General features: G+C 41.8%; 4 protein-coding genes across 4 annotated transcripts; 2 read left to right on the top strand and 2 right to left on the bottom strand.

Annotated features, from left to right (window-relative positions):
• Nucleotides 1–3557: 3557 nt before the first annotated feature.
• HO133_002972 (uncharacterized protein) lies at nucleotides 3558–4025 on the top strand (the record flags this gene model as incomplete). Its single annotated transcript, XM_037293896.1, is given in 2 exon segments — nucleotides 3558–3641; nucleotides 3657–4025. The coding sequence occupies 2 exon segments, from the start codon at nucleotides 3558–3560 to the stop codon at nucleotides 4023–4025; spliced, it is 453 nt and encodes a 150-aa protein (XP_037149974.1).
• A 4113-nt stretch (nucleotides 4026–8138) lies between these two features.
• On the bottom strand, nucleotides 8139–9987 carry HO133_002971 (uncharacterized protein; the record flags this gene model as incomplete). The annotated part of the gene is made up of 4 exons (XM_037293895.1): nucleotides 8139–8936; nucleotides 9149–9402; nucleotides 9468–9798; nucleotides 9856–9987. The coding sequence occupies 4 exons, from the start codon at nucleotides 9985–9987 to the stop codon at nucleotides 8139–8141; spliced, it is 1515 nt and encodes a 504-aa protein (XP_037149973.1).
• A 2872-nt stretch (nucleotides 9988–12859) lies between these two features.
• HO133_002970 (uncharacterized protein) lies at nucleotides 12860–14329 on the bottom strand (the record flags this gene model as incomplete). Its single annotated transcript, XM_037293894.1, has 1 exon — nucleotides 12860–14329. The coding sequence occupies one exon, from the start codon at nucleotides 14327–14329 to the stop codon at nucleotides 12860–12862; it is 1470 nt and encodes a 489-aa protein (XP_037149972.1).
• Nucleotides 14330–16335: 2006 nt separating this feature from the next.
• HO133_002969 (uncharacterized protein) lies at nucleotides 16336–17652 on the top strand (the record flags this gene model as incomplete). The annotated part of the gene is made up of 2 exons (XM_037293893.1): nucleotides 16336–16461; nucleotides 16564–17652. 2 exons carry the CDS (start codon nucleotides 16336–16338, stop codon nucleotides 17650–17652), a joined length of 1215 nt encoding a protein of 404 aa, XP_037149971.1.
• Nucleotides 17653–20308: the final 2656 nt, after the last annotated feature.

Here is a 20308-nt window from a genome sequence, read left to right as displayed (position 1 = left end):
TATAAGCTAATAATTACTATTATATTATTATTAAATAATAAATAAGTATTAAATATAGAGGGGGTTATTTCTAGCTTCTTTATATAGTATTTATAATATATCTAAAACTAGTAAATATCGAACTTAGTAATTTTATAGAGGGGGAGAATAATATAAAGTATTATTTTTAAAGATAATTCTATTTTAGCTAAGGTTAAAATAAAGATATCTCTAATTAACTTAAATTAAGATTATATATATATCTAAATAATATCGCGTAGATATAGAGATAGCTATAAGATAGCTAATATTAAGACGATAATAAGTTATTAATTAGTTCGTTAAATACTTATACTACTAATCGCGACTTCTCGAAGACTTTCTTAATATTCTTATTCTTAACTTAATTCATAAAACGACTATTAAATATCTATACTTCTACGAGAATATCTTCGATCTTTATAATCTTAAATATATTCTTTTTAAATATTTATTAAATTCTTTTTATTAAGATATCTAAAAGTTTAATAAAGATAATTATAATATAAACTTAGATATATAAATTATAATATTAGCTAAATTTCGAAAATAAATAAGAATATATTAATATCGAGAAGGGTTATAACGTAGTAAAGCGTTTTAAAAAGAGTCTTAATAATCTTAATTATCGTTATTTTCGTATTAAATATCATTTAATTATAAAGATTCTTATTTAAAAAAACTCGAGAGACTCGATTAGAATATCTATTTTTTTTAAATATAGCTTAATAATAGTAATTCGAAAGTCTATAAAATTATTAGATAATTTGATAATATATATCTCTTGAGAAGTGGCTAGCAATTTATATAGTTTAATTTTTTTTTAATACGTTCTTTATATTAGTATCGAAGAACTAATTAAAGTATTATATATTTTTATAATCTAAAAGTTATTTCGCTAATATAGAGCGTTATTAACTTATCTCTTAATATAAAGTTTTATAACTTTAATTATTATTATATTAATAACTTTTATTCTCTTAATAATAGATAAAGTTAATACGTTATTATTTATAATATAAGAAAAGATTTTAAAAACTAGTAATATAAAAATAATACTATTATATTCGACTATATCGTTAATAACCTTAATAATTATTTATAAATAAATCTTCTTTTTAATATTTTAATTCTTTAATTTCGTAGTAATTATTAGATAAACTTATCTTAATAAAGTATAATATTATTTTACTAAGTTAATAAAATTAGTAGCCTTAATTAATATATATTTTATTTAAATATTTAGAGTTTTAACGTTTTATTTAAACTCGATATTATTAAAGTTAATTTTAGCGTTATAAATAATAATATTAAGAGATTTAATATATACGTCTATTTAGTATAGTCTTAGTATATTTTATATATAAAATATAATTATATTTATTAACCAGCGGGTGATCTAAAAAGAAGTTCTCTTATTAACGATTTATAGAATTAGGCTATTATTAATATAGAGAATATTAATAATAATTATATAATTAAAATAAATATTATCCTCGTCTTTAAGCGAGAATTTAAAATAATTTAAAGATTAAAAGTATTTCTAATAGAGTATATAGAACTCGATAATTCGCTTAAGTATATAATAATATTTCGAGTTATTATACTCGACTTTCTCTAGAGTATAAATAAGTTTATTAATTAAGAGATAATCGAATTAATAATATAATTAATATAACTCGATATCGATTAGATAGTTAACTAATATAGAATTCTATATTAAGAATAAATATTTATAAAAGCGAATAATTAAGACTATAGAACTATTTCTTAAAATAACTTAGTTTTTAAAATTATTTAGATAGATCTCTAGCTTATTTATATTTTAAATATATAATAAAAATAGAATATTAGTTTATATTACGTGGAAATCGACTTAGCTAATAAATGAATTTACTATAAATTTTCTAATTAATACTATTATTTCAATTTTAAATTAGATAATAATATTATTAATAGTAATATTTAATTATATATTAAATTCTCTTATATAAGTTTTTACTTAATTATATTTAATAGTAGATATATATATAGCTTCGATATCTAATATAATATTATAAAACTACTTTAAGATATATTAACTAATATTAAGAAAGTTATTAAATTTAATAATATTATAATATATAAAATAATTAAAAAGCTTTAAGTAATATATTTAAGCTTAATTCGATATAACTATAAAAGTAGTTATAATAAAGTTCTTAATCTCTTTTAAGTTAATTTTTTAAATATCGAGAGTTAAGATTTTATAATCCTCGATCTTATTTTTCTAACTTTTAAACTCTTAAATATAGAAGTTATATCGCTTATTAATAAAGTCGATAAATCGTTTTATAAACTTATTTCGAGACTTCTATTATTTCTTATTAATATACTTTATTAATTAATAGTCTATCTTCTTATAGATAAAATATTACTTTTTCTAGAAGCTAGTTATCTATAAAGATAATCTATTATAATTATTTTAATTTAGAGATTAATTAATATAATATTTTCGATTAATAAAGTATATTATAAATCTAAATAGCTCGAATCTTTTAGTCTTTATAGTCTCTTTATAATTTTTAATTATAATATAAATATTATTAATTAACTCTATAATTATAATTATTTATTATAAAATTATAATATTATATATAGAAATATTACTATAAGAAATAACTATCTTATTTCGAAGTATTATATCTAATTAAAATTCGTAATTTAATTCTCTTTAGACTTAACGAAGTTATTAAATTATCTTATTAAAGATAATTTCTTTATTCTTTTCGAGACTAGCTCGAAGTAAGCTTTTTAGATTATTATTATTTTATTTATAAAGTATAAAATAACGATATTCTTCTCTCTTAAAATAACTCTAAAATCGATTAAAGAGTTATTAAATAGTAAAATTAATTCCTTAATAGTTAAAGTAATAGTATTTTAATACTATAGATTTTAATATAGTTAAAAATACTATTAGAAGAATTTAATAAGAAATCTCGACTTTTATATAAAGATTTATAAAAATTATAAATTTATAGCTAAAACTCTTAATAAGACTTTCGTTATACTTCTTCTTAATAATATATAATTTAATTAGAGTAATAAGTTTCTTATTATAACTATAATTTTATTTAATATCGAAATTTTAAATAATTTAATAAGATAAGAATAGTAGATATAGAGCTCGATAATTTAGGTCGTAGGCTAATATTAGAGAAAGAATTAGTGTCACGGTACGCCAAGGCCTCCTCCAGAGCCACCACCCAATTGGGCCTAGCGTGGCTTGGCACCGCACATATCTGCCCTGCAGGCACATAGAATAATGAACATCTTTTTACAACACCATGAATTCATGACCCAGTCATCCATTTCCTTGACAATTGGTAGCAACACCTAACCCAGGTCCTCCCAAGTCGTCTATACCGTCACTCAACCCGCAGTCACGATATACCGACAGTCAGCCCCCGCGCTCCGCTACGCAGCTAGGCCGTCACAGCCTACGCAAAATTAGCCAATCAAGTCAATCCTTTCAATAGGCCATTTGACATCACATCATGTCTTCCAACAGCCAGATAATTCGCGGTTTCACGGCAGAGCAAAACCACTCCTTCACGAATATCCTTCTACCAGCGCTTCAAGTAATGCTTCGCCAGGCATTCGACAAGCATTTCAACCCACTGCAGCCACAGCAAAAGCAGTCAGTCATAATGCCAAAGCCGGCACAGCAAGAGCAGGAACAGAAGCATAAGCCATTGCAACAGGCAAATGTGGAGAAATCTACGGAGAAATCAAGCGACAACAAGGTCACCATCATCAAGAACACGGCTCAGCTCTCCAAGATCCCACGTCACACACTCTCCATAATTCCACACCAAGCCACTATGCATAATTGCGGAGATCCTTCCCCTCGCCTCAGCAGTACTCCACTTTCTACCTCACTCCTCGCCTCTCTTCTCACTCTCGCCTCTCCGCTCGGCTACATTCGATATGCGAAGGATATGGAGGCTATAGGCCAAGGATAGGTGTATAGATATATGGACGGCGCACGCTTGATGTAGCTATCCAGGGATGCAGCCACGAGGACGTGTCTTTTTTTTCATTCTTTGCGGGCATGTTGTCACGGTACGCCAAGGCCTCCTCCAGAGCCACCACCCAATTGGGCCTAGCGTGGCTTGGCACCGCACATATCTGCCCTGCAGGCACATAGAATAATGAACATCTTTTTACACCACTATGAATTCATGACCCAGTCATCCATTTCCTTGACAATTAGAGTAGAATTCTTTAGTCGATAAGGCGATTGCGGGGGGAGAGGAATAGTATTCTCCGGTCGATAAGGCTACTAATAAGGCTATTACGGCGGAAGAGAAATAGTATTCTCCGATCGATAAGACTAATAATAAGGCTGCTACTAAGAAGAATAATACTTTAATAAAGAACGATTCTCGTCGTCTAATAGTTATAAGATTTCTTCTTAAATTATATTCGCTAATAATTCGGCTATTAAAACCTCTTATTCTTTTTTAATATAGACTTTATTAGTTTATAAATAGTTTTATAAATTATAGAGATTCTTTTTAAAAAGAATCTTAAAGTTCTTCTTAGCGAATAGTCGAAATTTCTTAATAAAGATATTCGAGAGGGACTTTCATTTATTTTTATTATAGTCTTATATTCTCTAACGAATAAATTATTTAATTCTCTTATCGATATCTATTAAATTAACTTCTTTAAATAATATATTCTCTAATTAATATAGAGTTATAGTATTAAGCGATTCGACTAAAGATAAAGCTTTAGATTTCTTCTTAAATTTTATTTTAAATATATATTATATATTAATATAATATAAAGCTTAATATTTTCTAAGTATTCTCTACTAGATAAAAGTCGTAGAAATTATAGAAATTATAGTTTTATTTAATTAATAATACTCGAGAGCTAAATCGATTATATAATTATAGAATCGTATAAAGCTATCGCGACGACATTAATAGCGAACTTCTTTTAAGAGTATAGCCTTACTAATCTATATACTATTATTAAAGTATACTAATTAATATTAATAATATCTAAGTATATAATTACTACTATAATAAGACTTATTATTAGATATAATATTCTTAATAATATCTAAGAAAGAAGGATATCTATATATAGGGAAGGCCTTCATATATCAATGACTAGGCCGAATGAGTACTAGTGGTAGCGAGTGTTGAGTCGTTCCAACACTTTACAAGCTTAGACTTTTTTTAATCATCTTTCTAATTGTCTATTAGTGGATTAACCCCCTGGAAAGGAAGACGATGACTGGTAAATTACTGAATCATACACCAATAGATGGCAACTTACCGAACCATAACCAAGACAGTATGAATCGGTAAGCATTTCACAATTTGGGGTATTGGTAAGTGATTTGCCTCTGTATGTACCGTTAATATTCGTAAATTGAAGATCGAGCATCGGTGTTATAGCTATCTCCTACTTCCTTCTCGGTGCGCATGTACTAGTACAAAGGCTGACTTACCTGAATTGAATAAAGTACCTCTCGCCGACATTGTAACCACTCTTTAAAGGTGAGCCGAGGTGTAAGACTGAGTCTGAAGGATCAACGGGGACGAGTTGTAAAGCTAAGCATCGTCTCGGCATTTGGCGTCGATTGGCTGATTTTGGACTGACACTCACAATGCAGTTGTGAAGAAGGGGAAGTATGCTCCGGAAGATCGTCGGGCAAATTACATTTTCATACCCCAAACTATGGGATTCTTACAAATTCATACCCCATCTTACATTTTCATACCCCAATGGGGTATGAATTTGTAAGATACCATTAACAGGGGTATGATTTTGTAAGATACCATTAATAGGGGTATGATTTTGTAAGTTGCCATCTATAGGGCGGGTTGGTGTTAGGAATTATTCCTCCGGGGGCCCTGCGGGGCCTCTTAGGAGTGTCTGCAGCGTGAAGTGCAAACACCCCTATTTAACCCTTTAGCGTTAACTCGGGTTACTAACAATTAGGGTAGGTAGCCTGGAATACCCTAAAATACCCTTCTAATGATTTACAGATATAGGGATGTTGGTGTTATCTTACATTTTCATACCCCAAGAAATGGTAACTTACAAATTCATACCCCAAAGACTGGCAACTTACAAATTCATACCCCATTTTTTTGGTGAGGGGTATGAAAATGTAAGATGGGGTATGAATTTGTAAGAACCCCATAGTTTGGGGTATGAATTTGTAATTTGCCCAAGATCGTCGAAGGTTGGTCAATGATAACGCAGACCCCGCATGGACTCGGGCCTTATCTTCCACCCAAACGGAACGCGAAGAGATCGCCTTTGTTACCCGGCTTGTGTGTAACATGAGGGTCTGACTGGATAGTCCTCTGTCCAAAAGGAGAGCTGCATGTTTGTGCGTCTGTCGATCACTTCGCACGGGCCTTGTTCGTGTAGATCGCCCTTCTGCGCTTCTATCCGGAACGTTTTTCGTAACAGCAATGTAGATCCGATCATCCGGCCACGCAGGGTAGTGACGCATCTTCGTGTCATCTCAGCCTTCATCAGTGGATACTTTGGGTATGGGAGTCTACGGAAAACTGCGTACCGGCACGGTACCTACGAGAATATGGTGAGGAGGGATGTATTAATTCATCCTATCTCTCTCCATCACCTCTCCAGCTGCGCATCATCTGGTACCGCATATGCCACTCACCCTTGCGAAAAAGCCGCTGTAAACAGCACGTAGCCAATACACAGGATCCGGAAAGGGACCACACGCACCGCTGGCTTCGTTGGAACACTGCGCTTGCGTAAAGCATTAGTACGCGCTTCTCTTGCCGAACGAAGCAGGTTGCAGACAGAAGGATCCCATTCTCTTCGTTGTCAATTGAGACTTGGCCTAGCACCCTTGATACCGCACATCATGAGAACCCTGATACTGTTAGTAGATGGCCATGACCTCTTAAAGCCGTCTGAGCTAGATACAAACCGTAAGCAGCATATTGCAGTGTGTGCAGATGGGAGCAGTCAGCAGCGTGCCCTTTTCGGAAGAGCAGACACGAGTGATATGAAGCGAGATCATGTCATGCAAGTTACTGGAGCGTATGTACTGTATGGCCTTGCTAGAAACGGTAGGAAGGGTAGAGAGTGTCTTCCGTGCCTGAATCGAATGTCCTGAGAAGATGCATTCTCTCATCGTACGGTACGTATGCGGAATGTGACACCGGTCGGGTGAGCTCTATTTATATGATTCATGTTACCCTGCGGAGAAGTTGAACTTACAAATTGTATGTAGGGATGATCAGGTTGAAGAAAACAGGCAGGATGGCAAGTGCGGTCCGGGGGTTTCTGTCTTATTAGAGACGCTGAATTGAGCCACTGCACAGCTTTCTTTGGGCCCTGGGTTCCATTTCACGAATGTTGTCGTGCCTGGTGTGCCCTAGCTTTTGCCATTGTTGGACTCTGGAATGATTTCTTTCGTCAGGGGGCCAAGATCTGATCACGCGTGAAAGTCGCAAGAATTGGGCAGAGCAGCTTTGTGCTTCGGCTTCTGTATATACGGATTTGGCACACTTTTGGCAGATACTCCTCCTGTCATCAACACACGATAAGGGATCAGAAGGCTAGTGCTGAGGCGAAGCATCAGAATTTCTTTGCCTTCTGGGCCCTTAGAATCAACGCTGGGACTCTCGGTCTCCCAATTTGGGAAGCTTTGGTTTTGACCTTGTCCAAGATCCTGGCTTGACGGCGGCCTCAGTCTTGGTCTTTGCGGAGGAATCTGCGAAATATTCTCCACTGATAACGCGTCCCAAATTGATCTAGACATGCGTTTTTTGAGAGGGAGTGAGAATATTAGCCAGTGCAATGGCCCCGTTGTCATGACTGCATTATAATTGTGCGCCTAAAAACGAGAGTCGTTAAGACAAAATGCTAAATATCATCTCACTCCGTTCAAAAGGACTGTATTAGAGCAATTCTCAACCGGCAAACCGCTTCCTCGCCACCCTCCGTCATCGTGCCAGTCCGTACTCATTTTGATGCCGCTCCGCCACTCCATTCCGAAGCCATGTCCGTTGTATTGGCGTCCAAGATCCGCGAGATGTTGTATACTGTTTCGAATGGGGGCTCGCCTAAGAGATGTGAGGGAAGTACGTGGACCAATTTGGAACATCGTAGACCCCGGCCGAGAGATGTGAGAGGTTGATGAAGCATTCGACCACCAGGTAGGCTCGTGCTAATGTGTATGCCACAAGTATCAAGATAAGAAGAACAAATAGAGAAAAGAAGATAACGCTTTCCATGTACTCAGGAAGCTCAGATATAGATCTTAACGCAAACTCGTTAAGTAGAACTGAAGAGGTGTATACAACGAAGAGGACAGGAGTCCCGCCCATCACTATGCAAGCGGAGATCCGCCACAACAGTTGCTCAGTAGATGAATCGAAGTGTGCGAACCATGCCAATGCGTGGAGTCCACCGTATATCAATGCTGCCGCACTGAAACCGAGGGCTATTGGAATTTCTGCCAATCGATCTGTGTCGGGCCAGTTTTTGCATCGCCGAACTGTCAAAGAAGAATAAAATTCAGTCTGATAAGCGCGCCAGGCCATTTTCCAACGGTTGACGTCTTGAGTTGTGAGCCTAATGTTCGGAAGAGGTAGATGTGATCCGGTGTGATTGCTGAAAGACTCTGTAAAATTTCTAGTAGACGTTTTATCGATTCGATCGACAATGCTTTCAAGGTTTGGCGCCTTGAAACCTGTCCCCTGTAGAGTTTGACCGGGCTTCAAGATAGTCAAGCCGGTTTCGTTGTCTCCTTCATGCCCTGTTTCTTGCTCTAAACGTGTTTCGTTATTGCGAATGTCCTGGGAAGAATCGACGAGACTAGCATCCGTTTCTTCGTACGGCAAAAGCAGTCGCTTGTCTTCCTGCGGTAGCAGTATTAGCATCTGTGGTCCAAAGCGAGCTGGTCATTTAAGAACTTTTTGGCAATTACTCTTACATCCATGCGAAGAATCAATGCAAAGAACAATATATGTCAAAGAAGAAGGTGTTAAGTCATCAATGGCACTCTCTATGTCTTCGGCGGAGAAAGCGGTGCAAGAATACTACCCAATGAAGCGAAATTGAAAGATTCTACCTCTGAGAGTGTCTGGAACCATTGGTCACTTTTTAGATAATCCCTAAGATCACGACGGAATGACTCGGCAGCAGATGATCGATTGCTCTCCATCCAGATCAAAGAGCGAATATCCCAAAGGATTTGACCCTGGGTCATCGTAGGATAGTCTACTTCGAAAGGCTTTTCCCACCAAAGAAAGTATATCAGCAGCGCACAGATCGCGTGACCAAACGTGTTGAGCTCCAGCAAACTAATCGGGATGCGTTGTACGACTGTACAGGGCTGTTAGAGTAACTTCCTCAAGATTCCACGGAGGTAGGGTATTCTCTCTACATACGACGCGTCACGCATTGTGCAATGAACCATGAGGCCTGGATGCAGACAAGAGCCTTCGCGAGTCCATTGGCTTTGCTTTTCGATTCTATCTCTTCCTTTGAAAGGTTCGGGATTACGTCGCGGCCGGTCTCACGCTCTGGTAACCGACATATTCCATAGTAACCAACAAACCAAGTCTCACTGTTTTGGGAAGGTAAGAATCTCTGGGATTCGGGAAGGTTTCCTGGAATCTCAAAGGCTATTCCACCCATTAACGCGTAAAATCCATGCACCATAGTCCATGGGTGACGGTCCTCAGATGAGGAAGGTCTCTGAGCTTCAAGAGTCGGTTGCTATTAGAAGATCAATGCACTTCGCTCAAGTGCACAGTTCTAATCGTTCCAACTCACCCGAACAGGTTCTTGGTCATGTGGCATGAACACTCCTTTGAACCCTGTGACAGCCTTTTTGGCGCCTTTGGCTATTGATTCATGCCAGGAGGGAGGGTCCGGTAACGCAAAGGCCTTGTTGACCTCACGCATTATGGAGAGCGCCCGACGCCTCTGGGACCTGCCATTTATTAGCTTACACTATTTCGACGAACTGTGGCAACTAGCAGGTCCCAAATCCGGCGATCAAAATGTTATTCAAAGCGCACATACCAGGCGGTGTAAGCGATCATCTCAGGGGCAAGAAGTGCCAAAACCAGCCATCCAACCTTCCTCAGTCTCGGTACCCAAACGCTTCCAGGTGGAGAAACATTAAGATGCACGGCGGTCCAGACGCATAGTAGCATGGTAATGATACATGTGCTTAGGATGTCAGAGGTGCCACGAGTGTTAGGATTGGGTTTCCAATGCACTAAGTTGGTGCCGTTGCCAAATAGGCGCGAGCTCATCTTGAAATTTGAAGCACTGGACGATAGATTCCCGTCGCGGCTATCAGTGAAGTTTATTAAATAGAACAATTCATCTAGGTAAAGTTGTCTCGAGGGGTATATGTATGGGCTGGGGGATGGGCAGAATTTTAGCATAGCCTTATTGTCAGCCTTGAGCTGGTCTAGGCACGGGCCTTGATTGGGTACCAAGGGGCCGGACCGTGGTGGCTTGGATGACGATACAGTCGATCTGTAAGCACCTTATTGAACAAGTCAGCCAATCCAGGACATGAGATCACACACACTCATTCGTCTCTATGCATATACCAATCGGATTACGGCAGCAGTTTAAGATAGTACTCATCTCGCTGATTCGCGCGCGTAAAGTTACTTGTGCATGAACATACATTGATCGGTCAAAGGAAAGTATCAGCTCATGTAACTTAAAGGGGACGTACGAAACCCTATAGGTGGTGGCTCACCCCTACTCACATTTGAAGGGTAATTTTGACGGCGGCGACAGGCGTCATACTCGATGTAGACACGTCAGCCATTAGGAAGGGCGACTCTCATCGAACCCGGGTTCTCTCACCACTCCAAGTCAGGATACTTCTATATCGCTTTAAACCACTTAGCTTTAATCACGCCGCTTCATCCATCAACGGTGATCGTAATGAAGACAAGGGTGAGCTCCATTGTGTGAGCTAGAAAAAAGTAGGGTAAGCAATGGTGAGATAGAGTGAGATATACAGAGAGAGGGATGAGCCGAAGTTCCCCAAGCGCTCGAGCTCATGAAAAGAACAGTCTTCAGATGGAGCCTCCCTCATTTTCGCACTCCCCAGTTCCTCCCATCTTGTTCTTCTTCTTTTTGTTCTTCGGGGAAAATAGCCCCCGATCGATCCTTCTTTGAGACTTCCGAACTTATTGCGCAGAAGATTCATGGCCACACTGAAATTCTTCAATTAGGAGAGTCTTCGACGACTTCTTCTGTAGGTTCCTCGGAGCTGTGGCGATCTGTAGCAGACTAATCATGGCGCTGAACATGGAGATGATGAACGCGGGATCCGGGTACCTGGTCACTTGCTGACTCCGCTCATGACTTGTTGGTGGGAATCCTACTGTAGGCTTAATAGTCTATGTATTATACCGAGTAGCTATTAAGGCTAGGGCAACTCGTCTGATCAACATCGGCTTGCTCGGGGCGATGGTGGAACCCTTTTTACACGTGTCGCGCAGAGACGTCCAGACCTCCAACGCTTAAAATGTCCTGTTCCAATGAATTGAAGAATCGGGTCTTCGTCTTGACTTCACTGCGGACTTGTACGAGTACCGATGCTACATGTGTTGCTAGAGAGCGTAGATTAAATGTTCGTGGATTGACTCTTTGCGTACTATCATGATCCAGCGGATGACTGGCGACGCGACTTTTGGCAAATGAGCCCGATCGTAGCGAAAAAAGGAGGGAGGATGTGAGTCAAATGGAAATAGATTTGTACTACGACAGCCAGACATCGGTATCGAGACGCAGACACAGGGGCAATTCTAATACATGAGACAGTTTCACTAGAGATACAGAAGTGGGTTGACAGGTAAGGACACTATATTCATAAGACGCAGGTATAATAGCCAGAAAAGAAAGGACATAAAAGCAAAATCAGAAAAATCGCCACACCATTTGCTGTTCATAAGCAAAATGTATACTCAATCCGCGAAGCGATTAGCGCGAGCAAGGTCCTCTGCACCGCTCGTCTATAAGGCGTGGGTAGCTGCATACCTTACCGACACGGGTGACGTTCGTGCAATTTTTTTGATGCTTGGTGCAGATTGGCATTCCATCCGTGCCTGTCCCCTTGCGGCAGTTGCCTTTCGATGCCTTGGGGCAGTGGTGGACGGTGGACCTTTTACCCATTCCCATCTTGTTATATGTAAAATTGTTTCGCGTAGGTCGTAAGTGTGGTGGTTCGTGAATGTGGTGGTTCGTAAGCGTGGTAGTTGGCAAGCGTGGTTTGAGAATTGCTGGGATGATAAGGTATTGTTTCGAGGGTTCAGAGCTGGGGAGGCCCTGAATACATGTAGAAGTAACATATCAGGGTGTCGCTCGTTTGTATTGGAAACAAAGAGAAACGCACAGAGAGATGTGACACGAAAAGCGGGCTCCCAAGGATAGTTTATAGAGCCAGACATTGTCGTACGTGTTGACGGAGCCAGACTGGCTTTATAACAGTATGAAAGCAACGTAAAGCGGTGTGACAAAACGGGCTCTGCTAATGACCTCGAACGTTGGATAAGAACGAGAAAATGGTAAAGTATGACGTATGAATGCTTTGGACAATGGTACGAAATTAAGATCAAACTGAGTGCTTTTTTAATAAACGTTATCCTCACTTCAAAGGAGTAGAAAAGGGAGACAATGCATTACTATTGGATTATCAATTGAACAGACAGGAAGGGTCTGTGCAATTCGGATGAAATTTTTCACCTAGCGAGAACACTTGTACTATCACTATTATAATTGCTTCCGGCTCTTTCAAGTTCGACTACAAATCATGTGTCAAGTTCGGGCGCAGTATGTTCCACTCTTTCACAATCCTCTCCGCCGCTGCACTGTGCCAATTCGCTGTTAATCCAAGTGTTGCGACTCTGTAGAGTCCCCTCATGAGGCGGGAGGATTCAGAGTATGCCAATCGTGGGTACTCGGGCCCAGCATGGTCATCGAAAATGGACTTGAGCTCCTGTTGCTCGAGTGTCGAGGGTGTATTGTTGGCCCCCTCCAGCTCATATGGCCAGGGAAGTAAGCTATTCTCGGTATGGGTGTCTTTGTCGTAGCCCCATAGCCAGCCAGGGGGTTGACAGTTCACAAATTTTGGTGCGACCACCGCTTCGTCCCAGTCAAGAATCCCTGTGACTCGAACGGAGTCCTCGGAATTGATTTCGACCATGATGTTGCGAGGGTGCAAATCAAGGTGGCACAAGCAGTTCAATTCTGGCTTGAACAAGCACAGGGCGTTCATCTCGTGCACGACTTTGAGCATGTCATCGTATAATTCGACGTCACAGTTGTTCTCCCCAAGACTCTCTGCGAGAGCAGATTTCCTCCAGCGCGAGAGGTAGTATTCAAAGAACTCCACGGTAGTCTCGCTCGAACGAGCAGTCCCTGCACCACTGGTCGCGTCCGGCTCCAGTTCCTCAACGAGATCTCCACGTGCATCTGTCAGTATGAATGGGACGATATTTGGCAGCTCGGCAGAAGTGTATGAGCCGTTGGTAGCTGCTTCAATGGTGCCGGCGACCGGACTCTCCACTGACAAGAGAGCTCTTATCAAGCAGCCCACTTCTTTTGCAACTACACATCGCTGTGAGCGGCTAAGAACATCCCATACCGAATCCAAATCTCGTCCAGGAATCCGATGCTGGATGGCATATGGTTTCCCTACCGCGTTGTTGCAGGTAAAGTCGGTAGACTCGATCGAGGCTACCGGGATTGCTGTTCGCTGTCGTACATAATCCAAAGTGGCCACTTGCTGATCAGGCCGTGACTCGCCTTCTCGGGGTACTCGAAGGATGAGATTGCGGTGGCCTTCATCGTAAGACGACGGTAGTGTTATACTTGTGATGTGATTGAAACCTCCACCTTTGAGGTGCTCGATCAGTGGTACTTGTGGCGCTGGTACAAAAGAGCGAAAGAACTTATTCGTGCGTAGGCGTAAAGCAGCTTGACTAGCTAAGAAGCGGTGCTTGATAGACGTTGGGGAAGGCCATAAATCCTGGCACAGGTTTTCGATGCGCTGATTGAAAGCGTCCTCGGCTTCCCGCTCTGCCCGCTCGTAGGCCGCCGTAGAAGACGTTCGGACTGAGCCGTTCGAGTTCGAGGATCGGGTTGGCGAAGCATTGACGGATCGGGTTGGCGAATCAGACACTCCTCCACTTGTCCCGTGCGAGCTGTCTATCGCCGGCTGCAGTGAATCGATCAGAGGTATCTCGGTGTTTTCTGTTTGGTCGAAAGCCATATTGTCTGACATCTATACGAGGTTGTACTAGACGTAAGTCTTTATCGTTCTTTTTAGGATAAGTTTAGTTGCGCAATATTTGTTGTGAGGTGAGTTCTAGGAGGAATCAAAGAGGAGTCGAGAAAAGATGATAGAATTATGCGTTCATTGGGTTTCGTTGAGGCTTTGTTTGCCAGCAAACAAAGTCAGGCTTTGTCTTCGACTTGACATCCAGATAAGTTCTTTGTGGTTCAACATCTTCGTGGCTCAACAAAGACCACCGAAAGGAGCCTTTCGCTAATACTGAAAGCTGTTAGTACCTATTTATGAAAGATTGTCGACTTATCAGATCTTTTGGTTGGATACACTATCAGCGCAGTGACAAAACTATGTGCCTCTCAGTTGCCTTAAGTTACACTGCTCAGGAATAGTCCAGATCCGGCCACCTACGCGAGCTTTCTTGTGCTCGGACAAAGCTGGGAAGAGCATGTTAACGACCGCGTTCGGAAGCCTTCGGCCCTGAGACCTCCTCTGTAGCACTTCATGACAGGATTAGATGTCAGTGCCACATCAGCATGGTGCACCTTCTTCGTAGATCCCAAGCCAGCGTTTGGACCTCGTGACCCATGGAGGGTAGCACGCGGGTGACAGAAAAACCTGCACACCTTGAAATTTGATGATGATTTCACAACGAAGAACCCTAGCAGAAAAGTTATGCGTTGTAATTTAAGGATTTCGATAATACTAATATATTATTCCGCAAAGCCTAATTCATAAGAAGGATATTCGTTGAGTTATTCCAGCTGACAAGGTGAAGGGATTTCTTGGTGTGTGCAGGTTTTTGCGTCACCCGCGTGTGGGTAGTTGGAGGGAGATGAATTTCTGGGTATTTTGGATCGGATGTAATTTTCCGCACCGCACTAGGCTAGCTTCGTAATATATCCTGAGTAAAAAACCGTACAGTCACAATAATTAAGCGGGCTATAAAATGAGGAACTATGTAGGAGGGAGTATGAAAAATAATAGATCAGAGCATTAGATCCAACGAAAGTTGCTTGGAAATTCATAGCCTGACATTACCATATTTCTATGGCACTTCCTTTGAGGGGCAAATTACATTTTCATACCCCAAACTATGGGATTCTTACAAATTCATACCCCATCTTACATTTTCATACCCCAATGGGGTATGAATTTGTAAGATACCATTAACAGTGGTATGATTTTGTAAGATACCATAAATAGGGGTATGAATTTGTAAGTTGCCATCTATAGGGGCGGTTGGTGTTAGGAATTATTCCTTCGGGGGCCCTGCGGGGGCCCCATAAAGGGTCAAATAGGGGTGTCTGCAGCGTGAAGTGCAAACACCCCTATTTAACCCTTTAGCGGTAACTCGGGTTACTAACAATTGGGGTAGGTAGCCTGGAACACCCTAAAATACCGTTCTAATGATTTACAGGTATAGGGATGTTGGTGGTATCTTACATTTTCATACCCCAAGAAATGGTAACTTACAAATTCATACCCCAAAGACTGGCAACTTACAAATTCATACCCCATTTTTTTGGTGAGGGGTATGAAAATGTAAGATGGGGTATGAATTTGTAAGAATCCCATAGTTTGGGGTATGAATTTGTAATTTGCCCTCCTTTGAGATTTGGTGAATGAAATCAAGCAAGACAGTTACCACGCAGCCGCCGGTAATTACCGTACCGAATCGACACTAAGCTTACCTCGTTAGATAACATTAGCCACAAATACATTGGCTTCCGTTTGAATGTCGCTTTGTAGTCTGCCATCATCTTCATCTCATCCTGAAACACGATGCCAGCAGGTTTTTCGACCTCAAGACAAAAAAGGATAAGCCGTGGAGCATTGGTCCTCAATCTTTAGTTGTAGTCTCAAGGTCGTCTTTGCTAATGAGCAAGAAGACATTTCCCTCCCTATGCGAGACCACCAAGCGACCTCAACCACCTCTTACGATTATATCCTATGATCCTCGAGACCCTCTCAACGTCTGCTCAGCCATGGCTGACCTTGACATCGAAGTGTCCCTCTTTACGAATCGATTACCACGAGAGATACGCGACGAGATCTACCGGTACCTGTTCTTGGCCAAAAATGTCAAATGCTATGCCGAACATGTTAACCGTGTAAGTCATGCGATACCTGGTATTGAAGTTTGCTGACGTCGGCGGTGCTCATAGGATCCATGTTGTGCAAAGCTCTGGCCGTGCTCCTACTTTCGCTTTCAGTCCGCAGTTCTTCGTACCAATCGACAAATCCACGATGAAGCCATCAAAATCTTGTATCACGAGAACCTCTTCGTCGTGGTATCAAGCATTACTTTCAATCTTGATGATAATATAGCCGTTGGAGGCATAGCATTACTGTACGCAGGTGGAACAGGCAGCAAGGCACACTCCTTCGAATACTGCGCCATGTCGGTCACTCTGGAGGAAGATCCCAGATATCTCAACGTAGACTACGGAAGAATGTATTATGTGATTGCCTGCGATGATCTAGGATCATTGTGTCAGATAATGTTACACCACGACGCTACTTGCGAACCAGCTGAAGCGTCTCTCCCGGATGTCCATTTCGAGGTCGCCATGCGTCCACAACCCAACGAGAATATGATCATTGAACCAGTGTCCACTTCGGCTCAACGTCGTTTGTTGGAACCATTCACCGCTTTCCACAGCGTGCGCAAGTTCACCATAAGCGGTCACGTAAACACTGATTACAAGAACAGTGTTGTCGCGAGGCTCTCGAAACCAGCCCCGAGTGTCGAAGATACTGTCGATCGTGTGATGACCATGTCACGAGAAGCCGTCAAACTCAGTGACCTGGGGTACCATGCGCAAGCAATCCTCAAGTACATGTCAGCCATAGTACAGACATTCACCAAAAACCGGTATCTTACTCCCAAGACTGTTCTTGAGACGGGGCTGCTGGGTGGCCGGACTGAGATGTTCGCATTCAATTACCTCCATTTCATGCTAAGATGCAAGATCGCCATGTGCCATGCAAAGCTCAACGACTGGAAAGAGGCCCATTTCTGGATATGTGATGCCATGGGTATCGAATTCTTTCCTATCGAACTCGCAGAGCTGGTCTACTTGGTAGCGTGGGTGCTGAACGCCGAATCGAGCGAATCGGTGCAGAATTTCGAGAGACTGGTTGAGAGTCTGGATGAAAAACCTACGCAGTCGTACTGGCACCAGGATCTTAGTGAGCTGGAGGAGAAGATGAGGAGCAAGGAGGGGATGGATAGCTTGAGGAACCTGCAAGTAATGATGGAAGGACTGGCCGACCGAGACCGGGTTGGAGGTTGTGAATGAGAGGGAGTTGGAGAACCCAGCAGAAGACTAGTTTACAGATATTATGCTACCAACTAGTTGAATGTCAGTTTCATATCATGCCGAATCGCATTCTCAAAGCTCGAGGTGAACTTGATTTGGACCTATCTAACTCGTCACTGAGAGTCAAAACTCTCTATGCATCTCGTATGGGACTTAGTGATTGCTTGAAGAAAAACATCTCCACTGTAAAAGGAGTCGCACCGAAATCGTACCTAGCGCTGACACTAGCATATAGAAGTAGTCACGGTAAGACTCAACCCTACCTCCCTCTCATGACTTATAAGATGTCTGCAAGTGGTTCGCGTGGACCGCATTCTTCCAAGCTTTAGATGGGTGGGTGATGAGATGGCCTGTGGGTAGAGGCGCGCTATATACGCACAATGCTCTTACGTTCAGATAGCGGGAACAGCTATCGATGTTGTCCTGACTGTCCCGTTGACAGCGGAGCTTTTGGCAGTGGCAGCCACCACACGTGCGGCGGCTGGCATGCATGCTAGGATATCTGACACAGTCCATAGGAAGTCTGTAGTTCGGTAGTCTCATCGTAGTACAAAGATGCGGAGGCAGTTTGAAATGTTCACTGAGGCTGGAAGGACGATGGACTCTCAGTAGAATGCGCCAGCAGTTGGACCCTTACCTTACCCTTACCACCTCAGCTTCCTCCCATGTTTAACCAGGCAGTTTGATTGGCTTAGGCTTCTAGCTGCCAAAACAATCAGCGGTTTTCGGTGACTTTCCGAATCCCGTTTTTTCTCCACCATGCAGTGAGATTCAATTCGAGTATAGGAGAGAATACTGCACGTAGGTGCCACTACTAAACTTGATAAATGGAAGCATGCTAGATCAAGAATTGGAGAAATTGATATCGGTCAAATTGGTCTACAGGTCAAATGTCTTCGCCACTTCGTGGGAAAGGCAGAAAGATGGAGAGAGAGACAGAGAGAGAGCTGCGCAGCGACAAGAAAAGCGAAGATTTCGTTATCCTAATTGCAGAACGTCGACTCCGATTGTTTCTTTGACGCGCCCTCGGATCATGGCGCCGTAATTTGACTGGTGCATTGTTATACTTCAATCGTCAAGGTCGTAGACGCTGGCGGATCCTGCCCAGTCTTTCTCCACAGATACAAGCATAACCCCAACGCCTAGCCATGGCATCTGTTGATTGAATCCTCGTTCAACAGTACGGAAAACCTTTCACAAGACATCCCTCCTTGCCCCCATCCACCACACCACGCCACCCTTCCTCTATGCTCAGCGAACCCTAACAGCCCTTCGCCGTCACAGTCGTCCACCTGCAAGTTCTCCGGTCAGTAGTTGCCTTCCCAAGATCACAAATTCCGTCAAGAAACATATTCCGCTCTCGCAATATCAAATCAGGATCCGGAGAAATCGCTCACCTCACATTCCCACACCCGTAACAAGCCGTGACCGTTGTCGTCTCAGCACTGGCCGGACACCCGCACGGCACCGTTGTCGTTTCCAGCATCACGAACTGAGGACACGCTTGCAGGTTCTTGAAGCACTCGTCCGGGCGGACCGTCGATGTAATTGTGGGACAGGTGTTTGCGTTTGTGGCGGTCGGGTTGGAGAATGTGATGGTGGAGAGGCTGTTGGGAGGGGGAGGGTGGATTCTGTCGAGCGGCATGTGGGTGAGGGAGAGGGGAAGGAGACTGTGGGAGCGTTAGTGTGATGGGTTGGTTGGGTTTGGTGAGCGTGTGGGATAAGTAACCCGGGCGGGAGAGGGAGGAAAGAATAGCGGTGGAAGATATGTGGTGGGTTTGGAGGCCGAGTCATAGCTTCTCCTCCCTTTCCGTGATAGATGGAAATGACCTTTTGAAGACGTGACTGGAGGAAAAGGTTTCGAAAGCGCTCACCTTAGGACTCCAGCAGCTTCTCCTCCCTTTCCGTGATAGATGGAAATGACCTTTTGAAGACGTGACTGGAGGAAAAGGTTTCGAAAGCGCTCACCTTAGGACTCCAGCGAGTGCGATCTTGAAGGCGAACATTATGGCAAGTATTCTCTTGAGAAGAGAAAGTGCAGTTGAAAAGATAGACCGATCAGCTTGTAGGCAGTGAGATCTTGATAAACTGGCTGACAGGAGAAAGACGCCGGAAGGATGTATTTTGAAGGAAACTCTCTTCGGAAATAGTAAATGCGGAATCAAGCCTCCTTGATGTCGAATCTTTTGCATAATCAAAAGGGCGGTGTGTCTTAGACCGTCAATGCTCGCTGGGCCACACTTTGTCTCACATCCGTCATTTATCACATATCTCAAGTTCATTCCGAGAGCATTTCCAATTTCCAATTTCCGCTGTCAGCATGGAATATCCTGGGCAGGTGGAGGGTATTTTGGGAACTGAAGATCACGATGCAAGGGGTTGTTTAAATTGGAACAGGGCATTGTGTTGCTGCAACCGCACTCTGCAGCCGCCCTCTAACCGCTTTCTGGACAGAGTCCACCTTCTGCTTGTATTCAATATTCGCTTCGGCACCTGGATCTCCATCTGCTATCGAGGTCGTTTGGAGTACGACTTCTAACTCAAACATGCCACCAGTGCTTTCCAGATCATTCAGGTACGCTCGAGGATAAGCTACTGCCAGATTGGGACATAAGATGTTGCGGATTTTTTGGAG

Source organism: Letharia lupina (genome assembly GCF_014066315.1).
Source record: "Letharia lupina isolate WasteWater1 chromosome Unknown contig_16, whole genome shotgun sequence".
NCBI lineage: Eukaryota > Fungi > Ascomycota > Lecanoromycetes > Lecanorales > Parmeliaceae > Letharia > Letharia lupina.
The sequence above is the reverse complement of the archived record's forward strand: the minus strand, read 5'-3'. Positions and strand labels throughout refer to the sequence as shown.